The sequence below is a fragment of the Falco cherrug genome, chromosome Z, assembly GCF_023634085.1.
Source record: "Falco cherrug isolate bFalChe1 chromosome Z, bFalChe1.pri, whole genome shotgun sequence".
Taxonomy (NCBI): domain Eukaryota; kingdom Metazoa; phylum Chordata; class Aves; order Falconiformes; family Falconidae; genus Falco; species Falco cherrug.
Window position 1 is genome coordinate 14,697,846 of NC_073720.1, and position 22,757 is coordinate 14,720,602.

The window sequence follows — 22,757 nt, forward strand, 5'->3', positions numbered from 1 at the left end:
GCCTTATAGGAGTATTTGTCATTGCTGGTTAAAACTTGTTATTTCAGGAACTGTTCCTCCCAGCAAACTGGTCTCATAGAAGCCTTCCCAGAAAGTGATAAAAGGATGGCACAAATGTGCTAAGTGTGAATGTTTAGGGGGTATTCTTCTTCCTTTACTACTGATGCAGCTCTAATACTAGTCTGCCTCACTGGGTGTTGTGAAGATTGGAAACTTGTGTTCTGAATGTGAAATGCTGCTTAAGTAGACAGTGATACCCCAGCCCTGACTGCTCTTCCCTACCTCTCCTTTCAATAGCAGGTGATGCATGGTAGTGTATGGTCCAGCTACTGCTGGGTGCAGGGCAGGAGGCGAGCAAAAGTGTTACTCCTCTGTGCTCATGGCCCTGAACCAAGCAAGGATCCATGAGGCTAAGTCTGTGCTAATAAAGAAAATGCGTGAGGGCCCAGACAGCAAGTAGCTTGGCATGGTTTTCTTCTCATCCGTATGGCTGAACTACTTTCCTTCCCAAAAGGTGTCTGTGCTGACTTACAGACACCATTTGTGAGCTGTTCTATCCTCCAGACCATTCCTAGGAGGCTGAACCTGTGCCATGGAGTGTACAGGCAATATGGGTACGGAGGTGTCCCTGTCTTTGGGTCCAGGGTAGTTTCCGGCATCTCAGGAACGTGTTTAAAAACCTGCGGGTTGCTCAAAAGCATTGCTTGAAGCACTATGTGGTTATCTGTTTACTTGAAGATCGATCCATTTAGGATATGCTCAGCTTCTCAGTGCCCCTTCCCTGGGAGCTAGGGGAAAGGAGGTGCTGGTGGTGTCCCTGGAAAGGTGCTGGGAGGGGAATGCAGCTCCCTGTCATACCGTCTGGGAAATGCAATAGGGAAACTGGGAATCTGGCTGGTGGCTTATGTTTACGGGGTAGGAGCCTATTAGGGCAGACTAATTCTTTTGCATGCTCCCATCAAATCAGGTTGCATCACTGCGGGTAAGGAGAACATTTCATACAGGTAGAGCCCTAAATACGTTTTCCCTCCTTAATGTCTAAGTGCAGTGCTGTCCTGTTATGGCTACACAAACTTCTTGGGGATGTTGTAACAGTGCGTTGGTCTTCAGAACTTATTTCAAGTTGAACTGATAAGTTAGATCCTTGGGATGTGTAGAAAACACAAACCTCTAGCATACAGTGGGGAGTCGATTTTTCTGAAGGTATATATATATATATATATATATATATATTTATCCCCTGTTGTGTTGTTTCAACAATAAAAGGACAAAAACCTAAAAAATTCTTGGTGAGGAGCCCCCTGCATGCAGCCCTTGTGCAGTCTTGCCCAGGAGACAATCTGCTGGGAATTTTTTTTTAGGTAAGAATGGCTGAAGCTTCAGGTATAGAGACCAGATGGTGAGAGAAGTGGGGGTCTCTTAAACCTCATTTATATATTTATCCTTTTATGATTGCACCTACCACTGTCCAGGATTTCTTTTAGCACTGAAGAGAAATAAATAGATGAAAGGGCCAGGAAAACAGAATCATTGGTGTTAACTGAGGGGTGTGGACCCTGACTGGCCACACTTGCTCACTCCAATTAAGTAACGTAAAGCAGAAAGTTTCCTAGCAGTGGGAAAACGCAGGGTCAGTTTGAAAAGGACCAGATTATCAGTTCTGCTCTTGTTTTAACTACTCAAATATTGATGCTGATCAATACTGTGTGGAGTTTGTAAAGCAGTTAAGTTTTGTATTTAGCTTCAAATCAAATATGTTGGTGGAAGTGACAAGTGTAAATCTGATGTAGGCTTGCTCGATGCCTAAAAATGACCTTTACAGTAGCTTGTTTTCCCTTGATATTTGGTCAGAGTTAGTGGGGAAAAAAGGGGGAAAATAAAAAGTTTCCTTAGCCTTTACTTAAGATTTTCATAGGTAAGGGTGTGCAAAAAAATAAGTATAGTAAAACTGTCACCTTGAAAAAAAATGTTAAAGTGTCACAATCAGTCCTCTATTACAGTTGCTTGTTAGGTGGGTTTGGTTTCAAAAGCACAGATGATGGTGGTTTGGAGAAGTTGCATTAAAAATCTTGCTTGGGTTACAGAGCAGACATGCTCTTCTGCGTGCCCTTTCTCAGATGGTAAGTGCAGTTACTAACATGTTGCTGGAGAGGTGGAGCTCAGGGTTTTCTTCTTCTACAGCCTTTTTTTGCAGTAGATGAATCAGCCATTGTACTGAAATGCCAGCCTGGACCATGGGAAGAGGAGGAGATGCGTAGGTGCTGTGAGACCAGTATAGCCATACAAAAATACCCTCCTCCTGCTGCAACTGGTGGGAGATGGGGTTGATTGTGCCAGCACTGAAATTGTAACAGCAAGGGATCTCATCGCTGTAACCTGTGTCTGGAGAGGGGCAGACGGGAACTGAAGGGCCCTTTGTCCTCTTCTCATCAGGCTAAACTTGGTTCTTACTTAAATCATTGCCCTTCCCACCTGTAGCTGTCATGAAGGAGTTGAGTTTGCAGAAGGTGGCAGTGATGGGGAGAGCGCTCAGTGGTGGGAGAGTGGGGTCTCTTGGCCTGTACAAAGCAGCAAATGGCCAAAGATGTTTTGATTTTGGTTTGGTTTTCCTCACACTGGGGTGTTGCTGTGGATATGAAGCCTGGGGTGGGTGTAGGGTGATGGGGAAGCTGAAGGTGTCCATGAGGTGTCCTGAGCTGATCAACAGATCCTTGCCACTGAGAGAGAGGATGTCCCCCTTTGGCCCTCTCTCCTGGTATTCCACTGCTGCCTCGGAAGGCAGAGGTGGAGAGGGAAAAGGTGCACCCAAGTAAAATCTGAGTAGTGGGCTACGTTAGACAGTTTGGAATGAGGGCAGCACATGTCTGTTCTTAGGCAAAGGAGAGGTTTTAAGTCCTGTGGCTTCTTACACAATGTCATTTTGTTTTGAGCAGACAGACTGGGACCTCCTCTTGATATACTGCTGGATTCGCTGAACTGCACAGCGTTCAGTGTGCAATGGAGGATGCCAAAGCAGCATGCAAGCACCATCACAGGATATACGGTAAGCGATCCCCTGTACTGCTGGTAGAGGACTGAGCAGCCTCGGTAGCCTACACGGCCTCAGACTACACATGCCACACGGTGAAGCAAACAGGAGGGCCCACTCTCGTAACAAATAGTACCATTGCCCAGAAGCAGACAGGGGACAGTGAGCTTGAATGGATTGAGCTGTAAGCTTAAGAAACAAGCAGTTCATGTTTTAGAAGCAAACTATGATGGGAATTTGGGTTGGATGCCAAGGGCTTGCAGTGGATATAGATTTTTTTTCCTGTTGTTTTCATGTAAGGATCTTAGCACTCTCTGCAGCTGATAAAACTGTAGAGCGGAGCAGGTCGATATTACACTGTGCAAGTGAAGGGAGATGCACGGTGATGTCAGGGCCATTCAGATCCTTTGACTTGTACTTCCAGCCTGAGGATTGCTTTAGCAGGAATGGCTTTTCCAAACTGCACCTCTAAACCTTCCCAGACTGGCAGCAGGTACAGGGGAAAGAGAATTTCATGGTGTCTCTTCCTCTGATAAATACTGTACTTCATACCATCCCTGGGAGCCCAGCCACAGCCTTAAATATCAAGAAGTCCTTTGTTTTATTCCCCCCTACCTCAGTGGTGAATTTTCCTTAAAGTCAAGTGATTTTCCGGTTTTACCCAGCTGTTTTATAGGGGAGGCTCTGATCCTGTCCAAGCTTCAGACACGTTACCTTCTGCCTACTGGGCAAACCAGAATGGCTAAACTAAACTGGGTACTGTGGTTTAGTGAGCGAGCAGAACAACCATGAGCACTAATCTGCCACTCATTTTTATTAGGCATTGTTTTAACAGGTATTTTATGGCAGTGAAACTCAGTCCCAAAATGGAAGTTAGTGCAGAATGAGCACCAAAAGCTGCGGGCTATTGAATCGAATTCATTGTTTTCCCTCTTCAACAAAAAACAAATAGCAATTGTTTTTGTTAGGATTTTCTGTGGAAAACTTTGAAATTTACAGAAAAAAATCTAGTTTTACATAAAAACATGGGATGCAGAAAATTCCTACCTACCTTCATTATTAATGTATGCTGAAAGAGTTACAGAATTCCTTCCATTAGGTATTTCTGGTACACATGCCCTTTCATCCCATGGGCTTCTGAATGACAGTGATGCAGCCCAGTTGCAGAGTTTTTTTATTTTTATTTTTATGAAAGTGCTTGTGGTCTAGGACACCAAGAAGTACTTGCTTTGGCCAGAACCTGCTGCAGCCAGGCTCTGTCTGTAGTTAGGTCCATGTTTTTTGTGTGAAAATAGAGATGCAGTAAATGGCGTTTCTACAGGTGATGATATTTTTCAAACAGTTGCAATACTTCATAGTCAGAAATCATGAATAGTTTTCACTTTTCATGCAGTGGATGAAGCTTCCAAGCCCCAGTTTGTTTTTAAGCCTTGATCTCATGTATGTCATAATAATAAAATCGATGGCAAACAGCGTGGATAGTGCTCTACTCAAACCATCTGCACTTCACGTTAACTTTTGATGCTGTGGCATTGCAGGGTCTCTGTGCACAGGAAAGCAGACTCTCCCTCGCTTGTTCGTTCCAGCACATGGCAACAGACATGGAGGGACGTTTATGATACAGCAATTTTTATAATGACGTAATCATGTACTGTCAGTATCTTCCTCATATAAAGTAAAATGCCTAACTTGTGCAGACCAATCCCACAAATCTTTAGCTGTTCATGCCGACCATGGCCAAATGATGCATAATTAAAGCTGTTGGTTCAAGTCTGCCCTAAAAGCTAGGCTGTGTTTCACTTCTGTTCCACGTATAGACTTAAGATGGTGTCCTTTGGCCTTACTGACAACTTCGTGCAAATGTGAAGGGAATGGTAAAGGGCGTTAGCTTTTCACGCATTTGAAGAAGAAGGGAATCAAAGGCTCAAATGCTGTCCACGATGTGATAACAATGCATTTGCTTTTAAGTCATAGAAGCATTGAGTTACTGCTTTAACTGACTTGACTCTATCTTCTTCCCAAGGTCTTTTACTCAGAGGTTGAAGATAACAAAGCAGTTAAACAGCTCTCACATGATGTTCCCCTGAGTTTGGATATGCTTAACACGGTGAGTATTTCTTTTCATCAACAGTCAGAAGCGCTGGAGCAGAGCATTCAAGTGGGAGCTTGCAACTGTCTACTTGTTGCTGATTTGCAAATTATGGTGAGGATCCAAGTCCCAGATCTGTTCTGGGTCTTGGGCAAAGGGAAATCACAATGTTTTTCTGTAATTCAGTCAGTGTGATACACTTTTGTTCCTCATTGTCTGATTAATTTATCATGTAAAACTATTGCGACTTGCTTGCATCTTCCTAATACTGTCCTTTGGCATCTACTAAAATAGAAATTTTGATTTTGAATATGCATTTTCTGTGCACTTCCACACATGGAAGGGGAATTACGTGACTATGCACAGAGATGCAGTATCAGTGTATGTGTATTGTAGTGTCTGACACAGGTAAGTTTGCGAGTTAAAGGAAACACAGAGTTTCCAGTGTATTTTTGTCTCTGTGTGAGACTGTGGCCTCCTGAAATACAGAACTTAATGTTTAATAGTGCTGCTTTAGTTGTACACTAGTGCAACTTGTCCAAGTTCATCCCCTGGAAGACTTCCTCAACTTCTGGGTTTTTTTGTTCTTGAAAGCACTACTTTTCCTCCTCACCTCCTATCTCACCCCTTTCCTTTAGTTCTGTTTCTCCTTTTATCTCTCCTTTGCTTTCTTACTTTGCTTTATTTCACTCTCCCTTTCTCTTTCCTCCTTCCCTTTTGCTGTCCAATTTCCCCATCCTTTTCCACTTGTGAATGAACACTACCCCATCCTCTTCTGCACAGCTGAGAAATTAGTGCCATGATGGAAGAATTCCTCTGTGCTTCTGGGTAGTTTTAATAACTGTCTGCTTTTAAAGGGTTTTCTCAAAACATGCTGATGCTTCCCTACTGCAGAGAAGCTGTCTTTGAGTTCTGCAAGGCAGGAACAGAGATTTTGCAGCCTCCGCTTGGACAGAAAGTGCAGGAGCGTTGAAGGTTGGGTGCTGTGAGGGGATCAGTTTCATAGCACACCCTGCAAAGGGCTGTCTGTCCACGAGACAGGAACATTACTAGCACAGGAATCCAAGGCTTATGTGTGTGCACAGGGGGACATTGCAGTCTTTCCAGTCTTTCTTTGGTGATCCTTCTTCACAGTTCAGTTTTTCCCACCTTTCCCTTCTACTCATCTTCATTCTCCTTTGTTGCCTCACCCCTCTTCCTTCAGCCTCCCCATGTGATGGTCAACAAACTGAGTTCACTGATATTTCCTGATCCCCTCTGGGCAGTGCTCAGAAACCTTCCCCAGGAGAAGTGTGAGGGGGATACTCAGAGTTCCTGCAGTTTTCTGTGACTCTGGTTGTCAGTTCTGATTCTTGCAGGTTTGTGGTATCACAGAGAATGAAAGAATATTGTTGCCATGATATATTATTTCCTTATTTATCCATTATTTTCTCCCTTTGATCTTTACCTTCGTATTCCTTGTTTTGTTGTGTTTTGTTTGGTTTGGTTTTTTTTTTTTAAAAAAACCACACCATTCTTGCTAGTAGTGCCCACAAAGAACAAACATTGGATTTTAGGGCATTGGATTTTATCTTTATCCTGACAGCAGTAATTCTGACTCACTGGGAGAACAGTACTGGCACAAATGAGTGATAACCACATAGACTACTATATGCTGCAGTATTGGCCTTGTTTTAATTCACTGACCCATTATTTATGTGTTTTTGCCATCACTTTTTAGTGTGTTATTTCGTTAACAAGTCCTGTTTCACTTTTTCCCAGGGTCAACTTGAAGGACAAGCAATTTTTGTAAGTATTGCTTCACATGAAATTTGGTCACAGCTGTGATTTCAAATGAATGAAATCGAATGTGCCTGACCTGGTCTTTCCACAGATTCACACACAGAAGTTGATCTCAAATGTTGATTCTAATTAGCACGTATAGAGGATCTTTTGTAGTCAAAATGTGGCAAATAGCAGCTAAAGCTCAAAATCTGGAGGCGAAGAAGGTGGACACATGTAGGTGCAGCAGCTCTCTTTTTAGCAGTGGATAAGCTTTTCTCTCAGTCATCAAAACTATAGATGTCTTGTTTTGCTGGGGTAAATTTGTCTAAAAAAATGAGCTGCTGTATCCAGGCAGTGAGGACTAAAGAGGGACAGGGGCAGCTGGGCAGTCAGACACACAGTGGCAGGGAAGAACAAAGCCTGCCAGCTGAAGAGGGGATGAAGAGGAAAAACCTAAGTCAGTCCAGTGAGAGCCGAGGAGGAGGAGGAGGAACGATGGAAGAGGCCAGCCATGCACTGCCCAGGAGGAAGGAGTGGGAGACTAACAACTAGCATAAAACAGGTTTGAAAAAAACTCCCAGCTCTCGTAATGGCTTTGCAGATGGTAAATTATTCAGAGTAATTATTTCCAGTCCTGCACTCAGTCCAGTCTGCTTCCTGTCGTCAGCAAAGGATGGGGTTTGTTGTGAGGGGGGAGCAAGGAGGAGGTGCTGGGGTTCGGGTAGGGTAAGCACAGCGATTTCTGTGTTTAACGGAAGTTCCCAACATCATCAGCCTCTTGAAAACCTTGGTTTCTTTCATTCTGAGTGCTGTTTTAGGAATGGAGAAATCCCACAAAGTTGGTGGATCTCATGCAGAAGTTTGGTTGGACTGTAGGAGGCTGATGCCCAGATGAGACCTCAGGATGTGCTTGAACCAGGACTATCTGGTTCAGTCCCAGCTGAGCTGAGTCTGGATTATGGCATTTCAGAGTTGAGGTTCCATGCTGGGCCTTTTTTTTTTTGCTTGGTAAAAATAACACTTCTGAGGGGTACTTGGGGAGAAGTACGACTGACTGCAATTAATCAGCTCCCAGCTGTCATTAATCCTCAGGAAGTGGTGTTTTCTCTGAAATGCTTTCTGTTATATTCATACCAAAACTCAACAGAAAACTGCAATAGTTTTGTGGTTAAGTCTGCATAGGTCATGTTTCTGTCACTAAGCCTCCTCTCCTGGTGCCAGGTACAACGCTGCTGCGTTCTCCGGGGACTGTGCGAGACTGTCATAGCAAGAGCAGAACTGCGTTGCCTGTTTCTGCATGTGCATGTGCCTGTGCATTTGCAAAGGGGATACGGTATCATAGCTGTATTATATCATCTTATAATAGAGAACATGTGAGAGCGGCCAGGAGAAGTGCAGGTGCCGTACAATTTAATAAGGCATTTGTTCTACTGGGCATAATGTTCAGGAAGTCGTGCGCAAATAATAAAAGAAAAACAGCAAGAAAAATTAGTAGACTTTAAAGGTGGGAAGTTTTGGGTCAGGGATACAGCTATGGAGAGCAATAGCATTCCCTATCAAATCACCAAACACACCAGTACAAAACGAGGAGCGAGCAGCTGACACCAGTAGTGCAGGGAAGGAGCTGTCAGGGGATCAAGTGCCACTAAACCCAGCTCGGTTTCTGCAGCTGTGCTGTAATCCAGGGTCTGGTGTTTTTTTGGATTAAAACACAAACAAAACAGAAAACAGATACTCTTTGGAAAATATTTTGTAATCCTCGTTTCTTTGAGGTGGCTTACTGCACAGCCTTACAGTTTCAACACACGTGGAGGGAGGGCAATCTGTGTGGCAGGGCAGGGGGGGATATGCAGTTTCTGGGTACATCTGGCTCCTCTGCCACAGAGAAGGCATTGTGTTGCTTCACCCTGTTCAAGAATGTGGGGTTGTGATGAAAATACCAAATGTCACTTTGCAAGGTTTCAGCAAGAGTGTTGTGCAAGACAGAAAAGGGAGGTTGGTGCCTGGTAAAGCCCCACCAGCAATGTGATGTCTGATTTGGGGTGTCACGCTTCAAAATGTAGAGCCAATCTGAGTCGAGAGAAAGACTAAAAAAGTGATGGAGGCCTAACTCTTCCACATACTACCTAAATTCTTTATTTTTGAGTCCACAGTGTCTCTTCTGGGATGAATAAAACTTGGGTTTAAAGACCCTTCTTCAAAATGGAAGCAAAAAAAAAAAAAAAAAAAAAAAAAAAGATTAAATAGGTACTCCCAGGCTCCCGGACAGGGGCGTACAAGGAAATGTGTTTGTTCTCCAGAATCTCATTTGAAAGTGTTCTGTTGTGAGGTGGGTATTCCTGAGATTGCACGAGTCAGGGCAGCTTGGTGATGTCCTAAATCTTTACATCTTCACTAATGCCTTGATCCTAGAAGATCAGAAAATATTTGATATCAAAGATACCCATTGTATGTCCAACAGCTGTGTTCACGGAGAGGACATTGCCAGGAGAAGGAGGCAGGTAGCCAAGCAAGGGAGCACTTTGCTGAGGTTTTGGGGGTACCCGTGTTGAACTTAAATAACTAAGTAGATGTTAGGACTTTGAGCTTGGTTCTTGCAGTCAATGAGATTCATTCTATTTAGTTTACTCTAGACTTGATTCTGGAGGTAGTAATATGAGGCATGTGCATCAATATCACACTCTCTGCAGAGGCCAGGTTCCTGAATAGTGTGAAAGCAATAGAACACATTATGAAGAACTTTTTTCTCGTAAGAATAAATGTAATTAAGGGGGATGCAGGCAGGAAGAAATGCACACAGCTGAAATACAGATGGACAGTAAGTGTGGCATGGAGGATGGAATGGCAGGAGCAGAGTCATTAGTATTGTCACGGGGAGGAGGTGCTGGGTTTTCAGAACTGGCTTTTCAGATCACATTTTGAAAGATCTCAGTCACTTCAGCTACAAGACTGAAAGACTCAGATAAATCTTTCAGTGTGCGTGTCCTTGCTGTCTCTGTCTGGGCAGTTACTTTTCCAGCGTTGTTATTGTCTCTCTCAGATGAATTCAGATCATTCAAGCAGATCAAGGGTGAATGATGGAAAAACAGGGTAATCATCAGGTGGTGCATGTTAATAGGAAATGATGGAGCTCCAAAACCACAGCTAGAGAATTGACAGATGGCAGGGTGTTGCCAAAAATGTTGTAGTAATAACATAAGTTCCCTGAAGAATAGAGGGGGAGACTTTGTCCAAAATACTGTCGTAAGGAAATTTAGCAGTTAATAAAATTTAAGGATAGTTTACTGTTTTTCTGCAACTGGAAATGCAAATTTAAAGTCTGCTCCAGTGTGAAGAGAAAGGTAATCTCTGCGTTTTCACATGCACTGTGAATAATGTTTTTAATATCAGAGAATGAAAAATAGAAGACAAATCCATGTAAAACATTTTTTTGTAAGTGCCTTTTTTCACACCAAAATGGTCTGTATTGTAGAACCTGGTGTTTCTGTTTACTTGTATATGCTGTCAAAATTCATAAATCTGGATTTACATCTCTCTACAGATGGACTGCAGGTAAAGAATACTGAATTTCTATACACACACGCACATGCTCCATTAAAGACTGGATATAAATGTCTGAAGCAGATTCATGCTATGTGCAGTAGCCCGTGTTAGAATGTAATTTTTTGGTGACATTTGCTAATTTCTTGGACATTGGAGCAGGCTCCTCTAAACAGTATTCAGCAGCACAAGCTCTTCTTGTGTAGGTTAGCATCGTCACCCTTACAGTAGTTGCCTGTGGGTTAATCTTTCTGTATTTATGGCTGAAGGACAAATACGGGAAATGCTGGGTTCAGGTCAGGGCTAATAGCTGGGCTAGGAAAGTTGTGAGAGGTGATGGGAATGGTCTCCACTCTGTGAGAAATTAAAGATCATCAGTTCACACTGCATCAGCTTGCTTCGTTCTCAGGAGCTTCTGTGGTCTCTGGATTTAAAAGAAAAACAAAAGCAAAGAAACAAACAACAACAATAACAACAACAACAAAACAAAACAACAACAAAAAAAAAGCAAATGCACCAGACTGATATGGAGTGCCAGCAAGTGGCTCAAGGGAGGGAATAGTATGTGACTTTGACTTCACCAGGAAAAAAGCCGGACAGCGAATGCAAACAATCTGCAACCTTGTGAGTTATGCTGAGAAATAGGTCCAGGTCATCCCTGCGGATTCCCCCGGGGTGAAGCTGCAGCTTGAGAGGAAACACATGGTGCTGTTTGTGTTTGTTGCTTCTGCGCTGGGCTGGGCTGGGGACAGTCCTCCTAGGAGGTTACATGGAAAATGCCGTGTAAGATTCCCAAATCCCAGCTCACAGCAATGTTCTTAGTTACATGGAAGAGCTTTCACAATGTTCTTGTCTTGTCTCCTCTTGACTCTGGTAGGAAGTTGTTATCGGTGATCTGAAGCCAGGCGTTCCACACCGTGTTAGTGTTGGAGCATATGGCTGGGCAGGGAAAGGACGACCCAGCATGCCCAGAGATGTGACAACCTTATCCCAAGGTAACACCCAGTATATGTCTTTCTGTGGCAAAACTGACAGGGCACACACCTGTAACACAGCACATCGCTTGCGCCTACATCTCTGTCACGTGCAGTATGGTAATATTTCACCGTTATTTTTCCACAAGTATGGGATTTTAGAGGGGCATCAGCTGAGGGGAGAAGCTTATGAGTTTGGTTCCCAAGTCTGTGGGTGCTAGGTTATTGTGTGTATTAGCTCGTCTACTTCTGTAATGCTGTTCCTTTGCGTTTCTTCTGGCTTAGATAAGTGCATGCCCCCTGCACCACCCTATCAGCCCCAGGTCGTGGTAGTTTCTGATTCAGAAGTTGCTTTGTCCTGGAAGCCCGGAGTGAGTGAAGGAAGTTCTCCCATCCAGTACTACACAGTGGAGTTTATCAGGCAAGTTTGCAGTGGAGTCTGTGCACTAGTTTATTTTTGGGTTTGGGTTTTTTTTTACTTAAACTGTACTATTAAACTGCATATGGATTCTTCTCATGGTTTGTTTATTTACTGTGTATAGTACACTTAATTTTTCTCTCAATGTGTGTTGAATTGTCATAAAAATTTAAAGACAAAACCAGAAATAACCTGATTTATAAAATTATCAATAGGTTGTACCTTCTGATTGAAGAAAATAAGGTCTCATTTGATCTGTTCCCTCTGATAAAGGCCTGGGTGAATGAAGTTTGAAGTTTCTCCTGTCATCAGATGCTGTTGAGAAAAGCGTGTGTGGCAGAGTATTTCCCTTGAGCAGGAGTACCCTGGTCTGATATAGGAAATAATCTGAGAACTGCAAATCCAGTATGCTGGGCAGTTTTACCTGACGAAAGACTTTTGGGTCTTGAGCTTGCAGGACTCAGACTTGCTTTGTTATCCTAATGCTAATCAAGTTTACAGGAAATTCTGGCCTTTCAGTTTAGATTTTTCTAGGGTAGATGGGGTGTTGGTGGGGCTTTTTTTTCTTTTCTTATGTTGGACTCTCTGAAATTTGCAGTAATAAAACTGAACTGTGAAAAATTGCCCATCAGGTTGCTTTTATAAAAAGCGTATGAAGGGTCAGGAGGAGGTGATTATATCTGCATGCACAAACAAGTATTCATACCTGACTGTTCGTATGCTTGTATAAGCTAGTATGTGCTTAGAAATCTATTTATTTTCATTTGCTTGTGCCTGTATTTACCATTACAGTGAATGCAAAATTCAACCTTTGGAAGTTTAATCCTTTGGGTTGACACTTGATGACAGGTCTTAGTTCAGGTTCCTGGATAAGAAGAGAGAATTGCTTCTTTCACTACTCCGAACTGTAAAGGTCAAAAAATCATTCTTCAGAAAAACACATTGATTTTTTTAAAAGGAACTGTTGTTGAAACAGACAGAAGGAACAATTGGTTTTCGGTGCTCAAAGTGTGATTTCAATGTAAAAGATACTGATGTAGAAAAGAATCTCAGTTACATGGAAGAAAAGAATCCCCTGGCTGAAAGCCTCCTTGTGAATTCACCTTGCACTTTGAATCAGCATGTCTCATACTTGGTGGGAAGCCATCCAGCGTTCATTGCACTGGGAGGCAGGACATGAGGGCTGAAGATACGTTATGGCCATCATGTAAACTCAACTGTAGCATTACCATGAAACTTTCCTATTTTTTGAACACAATCATTATCTGAGCCTTTCCCTCTTCTCCCCGTCTCTTCTTGCTCATTTGCTTGGTCAGTGGGGAAGGGATTTTCTGGCAAAAACACTACTGTCACCTTTGTCCTTTTGCTGGAAAGTGGAGCCTGCAGGTTTATGTACAACCCCTCATAGCATGAGGGGCTTGCTAATGGAAAAGGTGGGTACCATTGTCTCCATCTGATGCATTGAAAATGCACCCTTGAATGTTTTTGTTCAGCCAGGGAGTGGAAAGCTGCCTTCACTGTTTAAGTCAAAAGATGTGATTAATTGAAATTTCAGTGTTTCATGGGTTTTAGACTTTGGGAAAGAACTTGCTAACAGCACAATGTTTTGATTACATTGTTTAGTTTGCAGTTTAAAGCTAAACTGAAAGGTTTTTTGTTAATTTTGGGATTATAGTCTCTTAGACTTGGAATTTTGATTATATGTTTGCAGAGAGTTCAATGAGCCATGAGCCCTAATGGCAGTTAGAGGTAAAGATTTAAGTTTAAGCTTCATTGTCTTTGCTGCATATAGTTTTAACTACTGTAAAACGTATTGACATGAGTTAAAGCTGTTACATTAAACCAATGTAAAACCGGAACAAAACAGTGCAAGTAAAATTTAGAATGTCAAAGAAATACAATATTATCCCGTGCTTTTGCAACATTAATTACTTTCTTATTCAAATGTGTAATTTCTCTTGGGTGCAGCACAAATGTCTAAACACTATGACATTGTTTAAATAATTTCCATCCCCTTAGAGCTAACTTCTTGACTTTAACCCTAGAAAACCCATGGTAAGGACTGAGATTAGGAAAAACCACTCTTTGCATTTGCTCAACTGTGATACGGAGGTTTAAAACCTCATGAAAATTCAATACATTAATTGTTTGCCTGTACTATAATCGGAATCAGAGCTAACCTTCACTCTGCTTCTGCTCGGGGTCTAAATTTGGGCCTAACTTAGGCACTTGCTTGGGTTTCCCTTGGGACCTTTTGGTTCACTATAGGCAGTGGAAGGATGCAGGCCCTTTCAGATATAGGATGAGCTGGGCTAACTCAGACTGAGATCTGCTGTTGACTATAAGGAGATGCTTAGGAAACCATAATCCCAACTTGTCTAAATGCTAAAAATCAGGAGGGCAAATGTAGGTCTCACTGTTCACTGCACAGTTCATAGGGAATGTGTACAAGAACGTGTTACATCCAGAACAGCTGATGGTGTGTGTGTAAGCTTGCAGGATCAGTGTAAATAGTCTGTTGGTTTATGCTGGGAAATACTTTATGACAAACAACATTCTTATGAAAGCCTCCAAAGTGAGACCCTGGACTTAAACATACTAGTTTGGGTGTTTTTCCTAAAGGTACTATGAAAAATTAGTTCTCAAAAATGTCTTGGATATTTTCACCCAAATACTCCAAATACTCAAATCCTTAATCTGTTGGATGCCTACCCAATCTTCTAAACTTGGAAACTAACCTATCCAAATTTTTGTAGTCAGCTAGCATCTACAGATGTGTTCCAGCAGTGTGTGCCCTAAAAAGATGAGGTCACTTCCTCTTCATCTCCTAGATACATAGATGAAGTCAACAACTTTCAATATTAATACTGACATAAAGGGAAAGTTTTTCAGTGTTTTGGTAGTAGCGCGAAACTTCAACTACAATGAACTGGGCAGGTTCTGCTGATAAAACTGGGGAGAAATATCAGTATGCAGATGTTAGGGTGGAACAGGTTCAGCATAGTGTTGTGGCCAGGTTTCTTGATTAGTTTGAAGCCTTGCCCCCCAAAAAGATGTATCCCTAAATACGTTCTGTGTTGAATTATTTGTCCCTGGCACTACACTGAACTAGGCAATCGTATTTGCTTTTGTTTGTAAAAAACCTGAAACAACAGATCTGACTGGGGAGACACCCTCTGATGTCCAGCAAAAACACTTTTAATACTGTTTTCCTGATTAATGCATGAAACAGGTTTATCTGCCTCAACATTTTCCTCACTGTTTGTGAGCATTAAATCCTTGAAAAGGTAATTAATGAAGGAAGAGGAGTGGAAGATGTATAAATTAAAGAGGAAGTGTGCTTAACAATGTTAGACAGCATCAGGGGAATATTTAGCAAAAGAATGAGATTAGAAAATTATCTACTTTTCATTTTCTTAGAGTTGACCTGGCATGTTGATTGATATAGTTCATAGAAATAATCACACAAAATGTCACAATAATGCTAATAATAATAATAATTACTAAAAATAATATCCTATAGTGCATTATTTTCTACGGTGAGTCTTCTCCGTAGTGAAAAAGAATGTGTTGTACTTGTCACCATATTTATTATTTGTGGGAATATTTTTTACAAAAATTTGTAGAGATAAATTTGCCACTTGAGTACAAACAGCAGGAAAGAACAATCAAAAACTTTATCCAAATTGGATTGCTAGCAGGTGCTTCACTCTGTTAAATAATTTCCAGATGATTTTAAGAGCAAGCTCAAGTGAGTATAAAATTGCTGTCCTCTGCATCAGAAAGGTTTCCTTTCTTAAGCTGAATCAGTCCCCAGATTACAATGTAAAGCGATAATCCACATGTTTTGGGTATGTTTGGGGCAGAATTCTGCCTTTGGTTTATATCCATCCAGTCCTATTGACTTTACCTGTATGTTTATTATCTTAAAAATGTGGACTTTGTCACTGGGCAGATTATTACTGCATGGCATTGTATGTTGCAGATGTACAGCTGTAACTTCAAGAGCGGAAAATGCCCATGGAAGTTGTCTGGTTCCCTCATGCACAGATTCAATGTCTGGAGCCGCCCTGCGAGGGCAGAGACCTGTGCTGGGGAATGTAGCGCTGCAGAAAGATAGGGAAAGTGGTATCCAAATGAGCCCTTCCGGTGTAAAAGTTGACACAAGCTGAAATTTGATGCAGGAAAGGACCATGGAGAAAGTTTTAAGCCAACATTCCCAGTTTAGAAAACACAGGAGCTGGCTAGCCCTGGACACAGTCACCAGCTGAGTTTGTTGTGTTCCTCTCCCCATCTGTTCGCCATTTTTTCATCTTGTACCTATTTGTTCACAGAGAGAATGTTCTGGAGAAGTAGCAAAGGTCAAGTGATATATCTTCCTCTGTCCCTCTCCTTCAGCTGCACATAGTTACTGGTTTGCAGACATTTCCTTCATTATTCACTTCTGCAGAAGGAAGTCTTGCGAGAGGGAGTCAGCAGAGGCGAAGCTGGTCTACAGTTTGTGTTACCTTCTACATCTATGTAGAGTGCAATACCTCCTTGGCGTCCCTCTGTCAGAGGTGTGTGTTTCCATTTGAGTGCAGACATTGGCAGGGTCTGTTGCAAAGAGACTGTGAGGCAGCTCTTGAGCTAGCAGGAATTCCTTGGACTGGAATTGGAGCCAGAAGGAGATGTGTCCAGGAAAATTAAAAACATTACTAAACAAGCATGTGGAAGGAAGCGATGTTAACGGCTTTCATTTGGAAAACACTATATATTTTCATTTTGGCCCAGGCATCAAACCTTGAAGAAGGGAAACAATGAAAGAGTAGCCAAAATAAATGCCCTCCTGTCTATGAGGAAGTGGTGGTGGAGGGTGGCTTAAGATGGTCTGTTCAGTTGTCATTTACATCTTGTGCATTTGTCTGATTTTACTTTTATTTTTAGCAAGACAATGAAATGTTCACATCCTGTGTGCTGTTGTGCATGGGAGCCAGGCAGCTGGGAGCTGCTGCTTTGTCACTGCGCTTGCCCGGCTGGCACAAAGCAATGAAAGCTCAGTGATCGATAAATCTTGTATTGGCTGGTAAAAGAAAACATACATTAGCTTTGGCATTTCCTTCCAGCTGTAAATAAACAAATGCAAGATGCCTGCCTTGTGCTATAATTTTCATTGGAAGACTGCTGGAGACATTTGCAGCTAGTCCTATGTAAACACTGGTAGATTAAGGGAGCACTTGGAGGTTATTTCCTGTAATAAATATCACAAGGACATCTTAGAAAAGGACACTGGAATAATTTTCTCTGAAAGTAATTTCTGTCCCTATTTTACTTTCATAGGCTTCAATTTGAATACTTTGGGTGGCCTAGACTTAACATTTACATTTTAATTTTGTTTGTGTTTATTTACTTTCTCATTCTGTTCTCTCTTTAGTAAGAAGACACCACTTCTAGAGGGAGTATAAATGGTGTGAAAGCATCAGAATACTCTCTGAAAGTATTTGAAGTAGCCCTCCCTTTTCCAGTGTCCCTCTGCATATGAACTTAAACATTTGAGACCGAACTTTTGTACTGATTTAAGATGGATTATAATGGCCCTTAGAGCAAGCATTTATTGGCAGCTGGCTTCCAGTATGAATCAGGAGTTAACCACACACATTGTCCAGAGGCAGACATGGAAATTTTGTGGCAAAATCCACATACGTAGGCCAGGTTCTCTGCATTATTGTTCTGTTTTGGGTTTTGTTTTTTTTTTTTGAGGGTGTTGGTTTTTTTTTGGTGTGTGAAATACTGCTTTATAGAGCCAAATAGGGGATTGAGAACTGCAAGTAATATACCTCCACTTGAGAACTGCAACCCCCAAATCCATGAAGACAGATAAACAGAACCTGATTATTCAAACCATCCTCTAAGCTACCTCTTTGGCTTTATAAGCAACATCTGAATATTGTTTTTGTATCACTGTATAATTTTGATATCACAGGCTTTGCAGCTTAGTAACAAATGGTTGCATAGTCCGGCCTCTTAAAAGCGAATGATTTCAGTGATCATTTAATAGGCTTATATCTCATTTATTTTGCCTATTTCCCAGGATAATTTAGAGGCAATTAATTTATAAAGCCAACTTTAATTATTTATGATCTTGGCTTTGTTTGATCTTGAAGGCCAGACCTTGACAGCAATTGGACGGTAATAAGACAGCAGATCCAGATGGAGTCCATGGTTCTCAAAGGACTTGTCCCAAACACCAAGTATCAGTTTGCCGTCCGAGCAACAAACTCCTATGGATCCAGCCCTGCCAGTGCCCCAAGTGATGTCATCCGAATGTTCAGTGAGTAGAACCACCTTTTTGTAGTTAAAACTGTATAAAAATAAAATATATCTGTAAATAAAGTGTATCTGCGGTAGCCCATGGAGGGCTACTGGTGGGAAGCGTCACTCTCCAAGCACAGGCACCCCCAGTCTGACATCCCTGCATCCTGTCCATAGAGCTTGCAGCATCCTGTGAAAGTCAAGCCACAATCAAAGATTTGAAAAGCACGAGGGAGAAGTGCTCTCATGCCATTTCTCTGCTCTGGAGGTCATTGGCAGATATTCTTGGATCACTACTTACTGACTTTTGTGCTAGTTTCATGCAGAACTGATAAATGAATATCATGGGGAGAAATGAGAGAGATGAGTCTATTGTTCATATTTTTTTTTCTGTTCTTTGAATCTAAACCTTATGTATTACATTTATAATTTAAACAACTTGCGAAGACCAAAGCAATTCTATACTGTTTTCTGAGGAGTAAGGCTCTTACAACTATTAAGCACAATTGTAGAAATGATGATATGAAGAAGTGAGAATATCTTTTTGATCAAAAAACTGCATAGCAAAAAATTTATGTGAAAATGCATTCAAACATACTTGAATAATCACAGCTTGTTAACTATTATAGTGTACATTTGTACAGCAATGTAGGCCATGCACACTGCAATAAGGGACAGGTCCTGTGCACATCTGCTGATGGCCTTCCTTGGGATATAATCCTCTGTCAGTGCTAGAGTCTCTGTGGGCTGACTTGGAGGTGCTATCGCTCCTCATCACCCCCAGAGTCATAGCTGTATGTGAGAATCCCAACCAAGCCGACACAGAGCACATGTGAAATTGTACAAATCACATCTGTTGCCACTGAGTCGATGCAGGAGGCAGAGCCAAGGCTGGCAGGGTATGGGGACTAACTGAGCTATATCCTTAATGTTCCAAACTTTTTACTGTGTTTAAAGGGTTTCAGTACTTTTTTAAGTTCCAGTTCTGGAGTCATTTATAGGGGACAGAATACCACACGAGAAGATACCTGCATATAATTTTAGCAGATTAATGAACTGTAAAAAAGAGCAAAAAACCTGTTTTATTTCCTTTTCTCATCTGCATGCTCCACTGCAAATAATCTTTAATTAACTGGTAGAAAATGAGCAGCTGGTATTCAGGTAGGATTGTGCACTCTGCAAGAAGAATTTACAAGCAGTGGAAACATGGACCACCTCCTTAGTGATCCACCAATCTAACCTGCTAAGGAGTTATTTCTAAATTGCCTCCCTATCTTGGAATCCCTTGTTTTCATTGACTGTTATGTAGTGGTTTCCATTCTTGTTTCCCTTTTGTCATAAATCCCTTGAACGGTTTCCAGGAAGTTTGTTATGACTGCTGAACCTGTAAGTTTTAACTTCTGAAACAAATGCTTTTGAAAAACATTGAGGTGCCACATACTCTGGGGTTCCTTGGCCCCTGGATCCTCCAGACTCAGCTCCTGCTGCCTCAGGCATACTTGTGTGCTCCTCACTGTCCAGTTTATCTTTGGATATGAGTGGCTGCATTCTTTGGTCAGAAAAGATGAAGTGTTTACCACTGTTAATAAGGATGGAGTAGTCTTCATGCTGCACTTATTGCTGCAGTACTCTAGGAAAGGCACTTGATCTTTGGAAACTGCCTGTTCTGCAGAGACCTGTTGAGATGGCTCTGAACCATGGGTTTTTGTCAGTAGAGCTTGGAATCAAATTCACACCCAGTGTATGTAAATGCTGATTTCTGGAGAGATGCGTAGGGGGCATGAGCTTGATTCTCTGTGCCTGAATAGTGAACGTATTATGCCTGTTGCACTGCTCTCTAAATAGGCTCAAAACCCCTGTGCTGGTCCATGGTAGGCACACGGGTGCAGCTGTGACTGAGAGCTTGGTCCCCCTGCACCAAGGAGCTGGCAGTGCTTGGTGGAGACCCTCCATGAGTGGACAGAGCTCCGCCAGCTTGGGGCCACGTCATGCCTGTGATGTGCTCCAGCCCTGCACCAAGTCACTTGAGCTTTGTGCTACTGGGGCAGGCTCTGGGCCCTCTGGCAAATGCAAATGTGGTTCCTTTGCCAGTCTGCTCTTGGTTTCCAGGATGGATTTTGTAAATAGGCTTAAAGGCTGCAGTAGCCACTATGCATGGAAGCCTGTGTTATCCCGCAGGTACCTGTCTTCACAATCACCTTTTTGCAGAGCAATGAGTGATGTTCAAAGGTGACAGAGGATGCATGCCTTTAGAAGTAAGTTCTGCAGCTTTCTAGAAGCAAGAGTATAACTGAGTGTAGCAGCTCTCACTTGGCTTTGCTTGCAATGTCTGTCTAACAAACTGGGTTTGAGGTTAACCAAATACAGAAGCACATTGTGCTACTAAAAGCCAAACTTCGGTTGTGAAAAAATGTTCTTGATTGAAGTTGTGCATAGCCTAAAGATTTATTTTCCCCCAAAACACTAAAAAAACCCTGAAGAGTGATTTAAATCATTGACCAGATTCATGTAACGAACAAATGCATGCTATGCTCAAGTAAAACTCACTCCCAGTTCACATGATGTATCTGCAGGTGCCTCCCCCCTTCTAATAGCCAGAAAGCCAGGAGTTACCTTCTTTGGCCCAGTTAAGCATTCACTTCAGTTGCTCGCTCAGGTGTAGATATTTGGTGGATTTAAGGACCTCTAGGTCCTGTGGTTTTCAGCTGTTCACGGCAGGAGGGCATGCACTTCTCAGGCATCTCCCAGACACCTGACAGTCCTCTGGGGATGTCTCAAGTACCGTAATGCATCTCATGTGGCACCAGATGCCCAGCTCTTTCAAAGTGTCAGCAGACACCTTTTACCCACCTATTGTTGCTGGAAGAGTTTCATGACAGTTGGCATGAAACTGAAGCATCTTTGCTCTTCAGGGTGCACATCACAGGAATTACTGTCTTCATTATTACCACAGTTCCTCCTCCCATGTAAACAGTGAAGCATGCCACAGATATTTGATGCTATTTTCTGACTGACTGTGTATTCCTCAGAAATACCTGAAATATCTTAGGAAGCTGGCAGAGTTCATACAGTATCTGCCTCCTTACATTTAGCCCACATAGTGCTGGCACTAAGGTCCCTAGTGTGTTTGGCTTTTAAAAAATTGCAGCTTTATGCTTGTATATCCTGGGATTTTATGCTTATTTTAAAATTATGTGTTTCTGATGCTTGTTTTAACTGAAGAACAAATTCCCAGTGTTACCTCTGATACAGTGGACCTTCTAGGCAGGCTGAGACAGAGATGAATCCTGCAGACACAGTCCATGCTACTTGGGGATGTTTTCTGCTGGGGTTTATCTCATTCTCACATGTAATTGTCTCATTTTGGTTTTAAAAGGTGGCTGGCTTTGCAGTACTCCTGACTGCATTGTTTCATGTCAGCATAAGAAACGGTTGTCTTTGTTTGCTAAAATGTTCTTCTGAAGGGTGGCTGACAGTATCACCTAATGTGACAGACCTCCCAAGGTCTTTGCAAATAGAACATGTGGCCTTGATTATAAGCAGTTACACGTGCCTTAACTAGTAAAAAATGCATCCTTGGTTTTTGTTACATTGCTCCATTTTCAGGGAGGAAAGAGAAGGCAAGTCTCCCCAAGGGTTCTGATCTATTTGGTTTCTTTTTTTTTTTTTTTCTCCTAAAGGGAAATGATGTAATAAATCAATTTTTGTTGCCTTTCTTAATTAAAAATGCAGATTATGGATATTTCACTTATGTGTTTGGGTTTTTGCTCTATCAAATCTTTCAATGTGTCATGGACAATTTACTTGAAAACAAAAGATTGTACATATCCAGTTTAGCAACAACAAAATAAACTATCCCAACAAATCAAACAAACAAAGTGTCATCACCTGCATTGCTTAAATATCCTTTGTCTCCTGGGGAAACAGATGGGGTTTGCACTGTGCCTGGAAGGTCACCAGCCTTGGGCTTTGCCAGACCAACAGAGGAAGCGTCTCCTGTTAAAAATACCCTCCTGCTTGTCTCCGCAGCAAATGTGACAAGAGTGGCTGCTTAATCGGGGTAGATCCCTTCCTCTGGTCCTGGCTGTCACCAGCAGACTCATACTGAGCAAGGCATTGGCGCAGGTGCTTAAATACTCTGCATGGTGCTTGCATGTGTCAGCTGAGGCTCAGGCACAGGAAAAGGGCAGTCCCTCGGGCCCAAACCTTGATGTGAATGATGGTGATGTGTCCTGGAGACAGCAAATAGAGGCTTTCCACAGAACTGTTTCCCACAGATCTCCAAAGGCTTTACAAAGTCAGCGTTTGTATTTATAGGGACGGGGACAAAAAGCAAGAGATGGGCCAAGCGATATGCAGTGCCTCACTGTGAGTCACTGACAAGAATAAAACTAGATTAAATGCCCCTGATGTATTTTGGTTGTAGACCTGTGAGGGGTTCTGAATGAAGGTGATCAGTCTTTTAACACTTCCATTCAATCTCCCTGCACTGCAGTGCCTGGTGGTCTACTTCCTACACCCTCCCGTGCCTCCTGATCAGTATGCTGGGGGCCACCTGATCAGCAAAGCAAAAGTTTGTGTGGCTTTGTGTTTGTTTTGAGAAAGATTTCTTTGGTATAACTAAATCCCTGATCATTTGGAAAGAAGCTGTCT

At 42.2% G+C, this 22,757-nt stretch overlaps 1 protein-coding gene across 2 annotated transcripts in view; it reads left to right on the forward strand.

Annotated features, from left to right (window-relative positions):
• EGFLAM (EGF like, fibronectin type III and laminin G domains) overlaps window positions 1-22,757 on the forward strand; it is a 78,581-nt gene that overhangs the window by 15,783 nt on the left and 40,041 nt on the right. For both annotated transcript variants that reach the window (XM_055699429.1, XM_055699431.1), the window contains exons 2-7: window positions 2,934-3,043; window positions 5,052-5,135; window positions 6,879-6,905; window positions 11,299-11,416; window positions 11,681-11,816; window positions 17,957-18,123. In XM_055699429.1, the coding sequence (XP_055555404.1) occupies window positions 2,934-3,043; window positions 5,052-5,135; window positions 6,879-6,905; window positions 11,299-11,416; window positions 11,681-11,816; window positions 17,957-18,123 (642 nt within the window). The remainder of the gene's footprint in view (window positions 1-2,933; window positions 3,044-5,051; window positions 5,136-6,878; window positions 6,906-11,298; window positions 11,417-11,680; window positions 11,817-17,956; window positions 18,124-22,757) is intronic.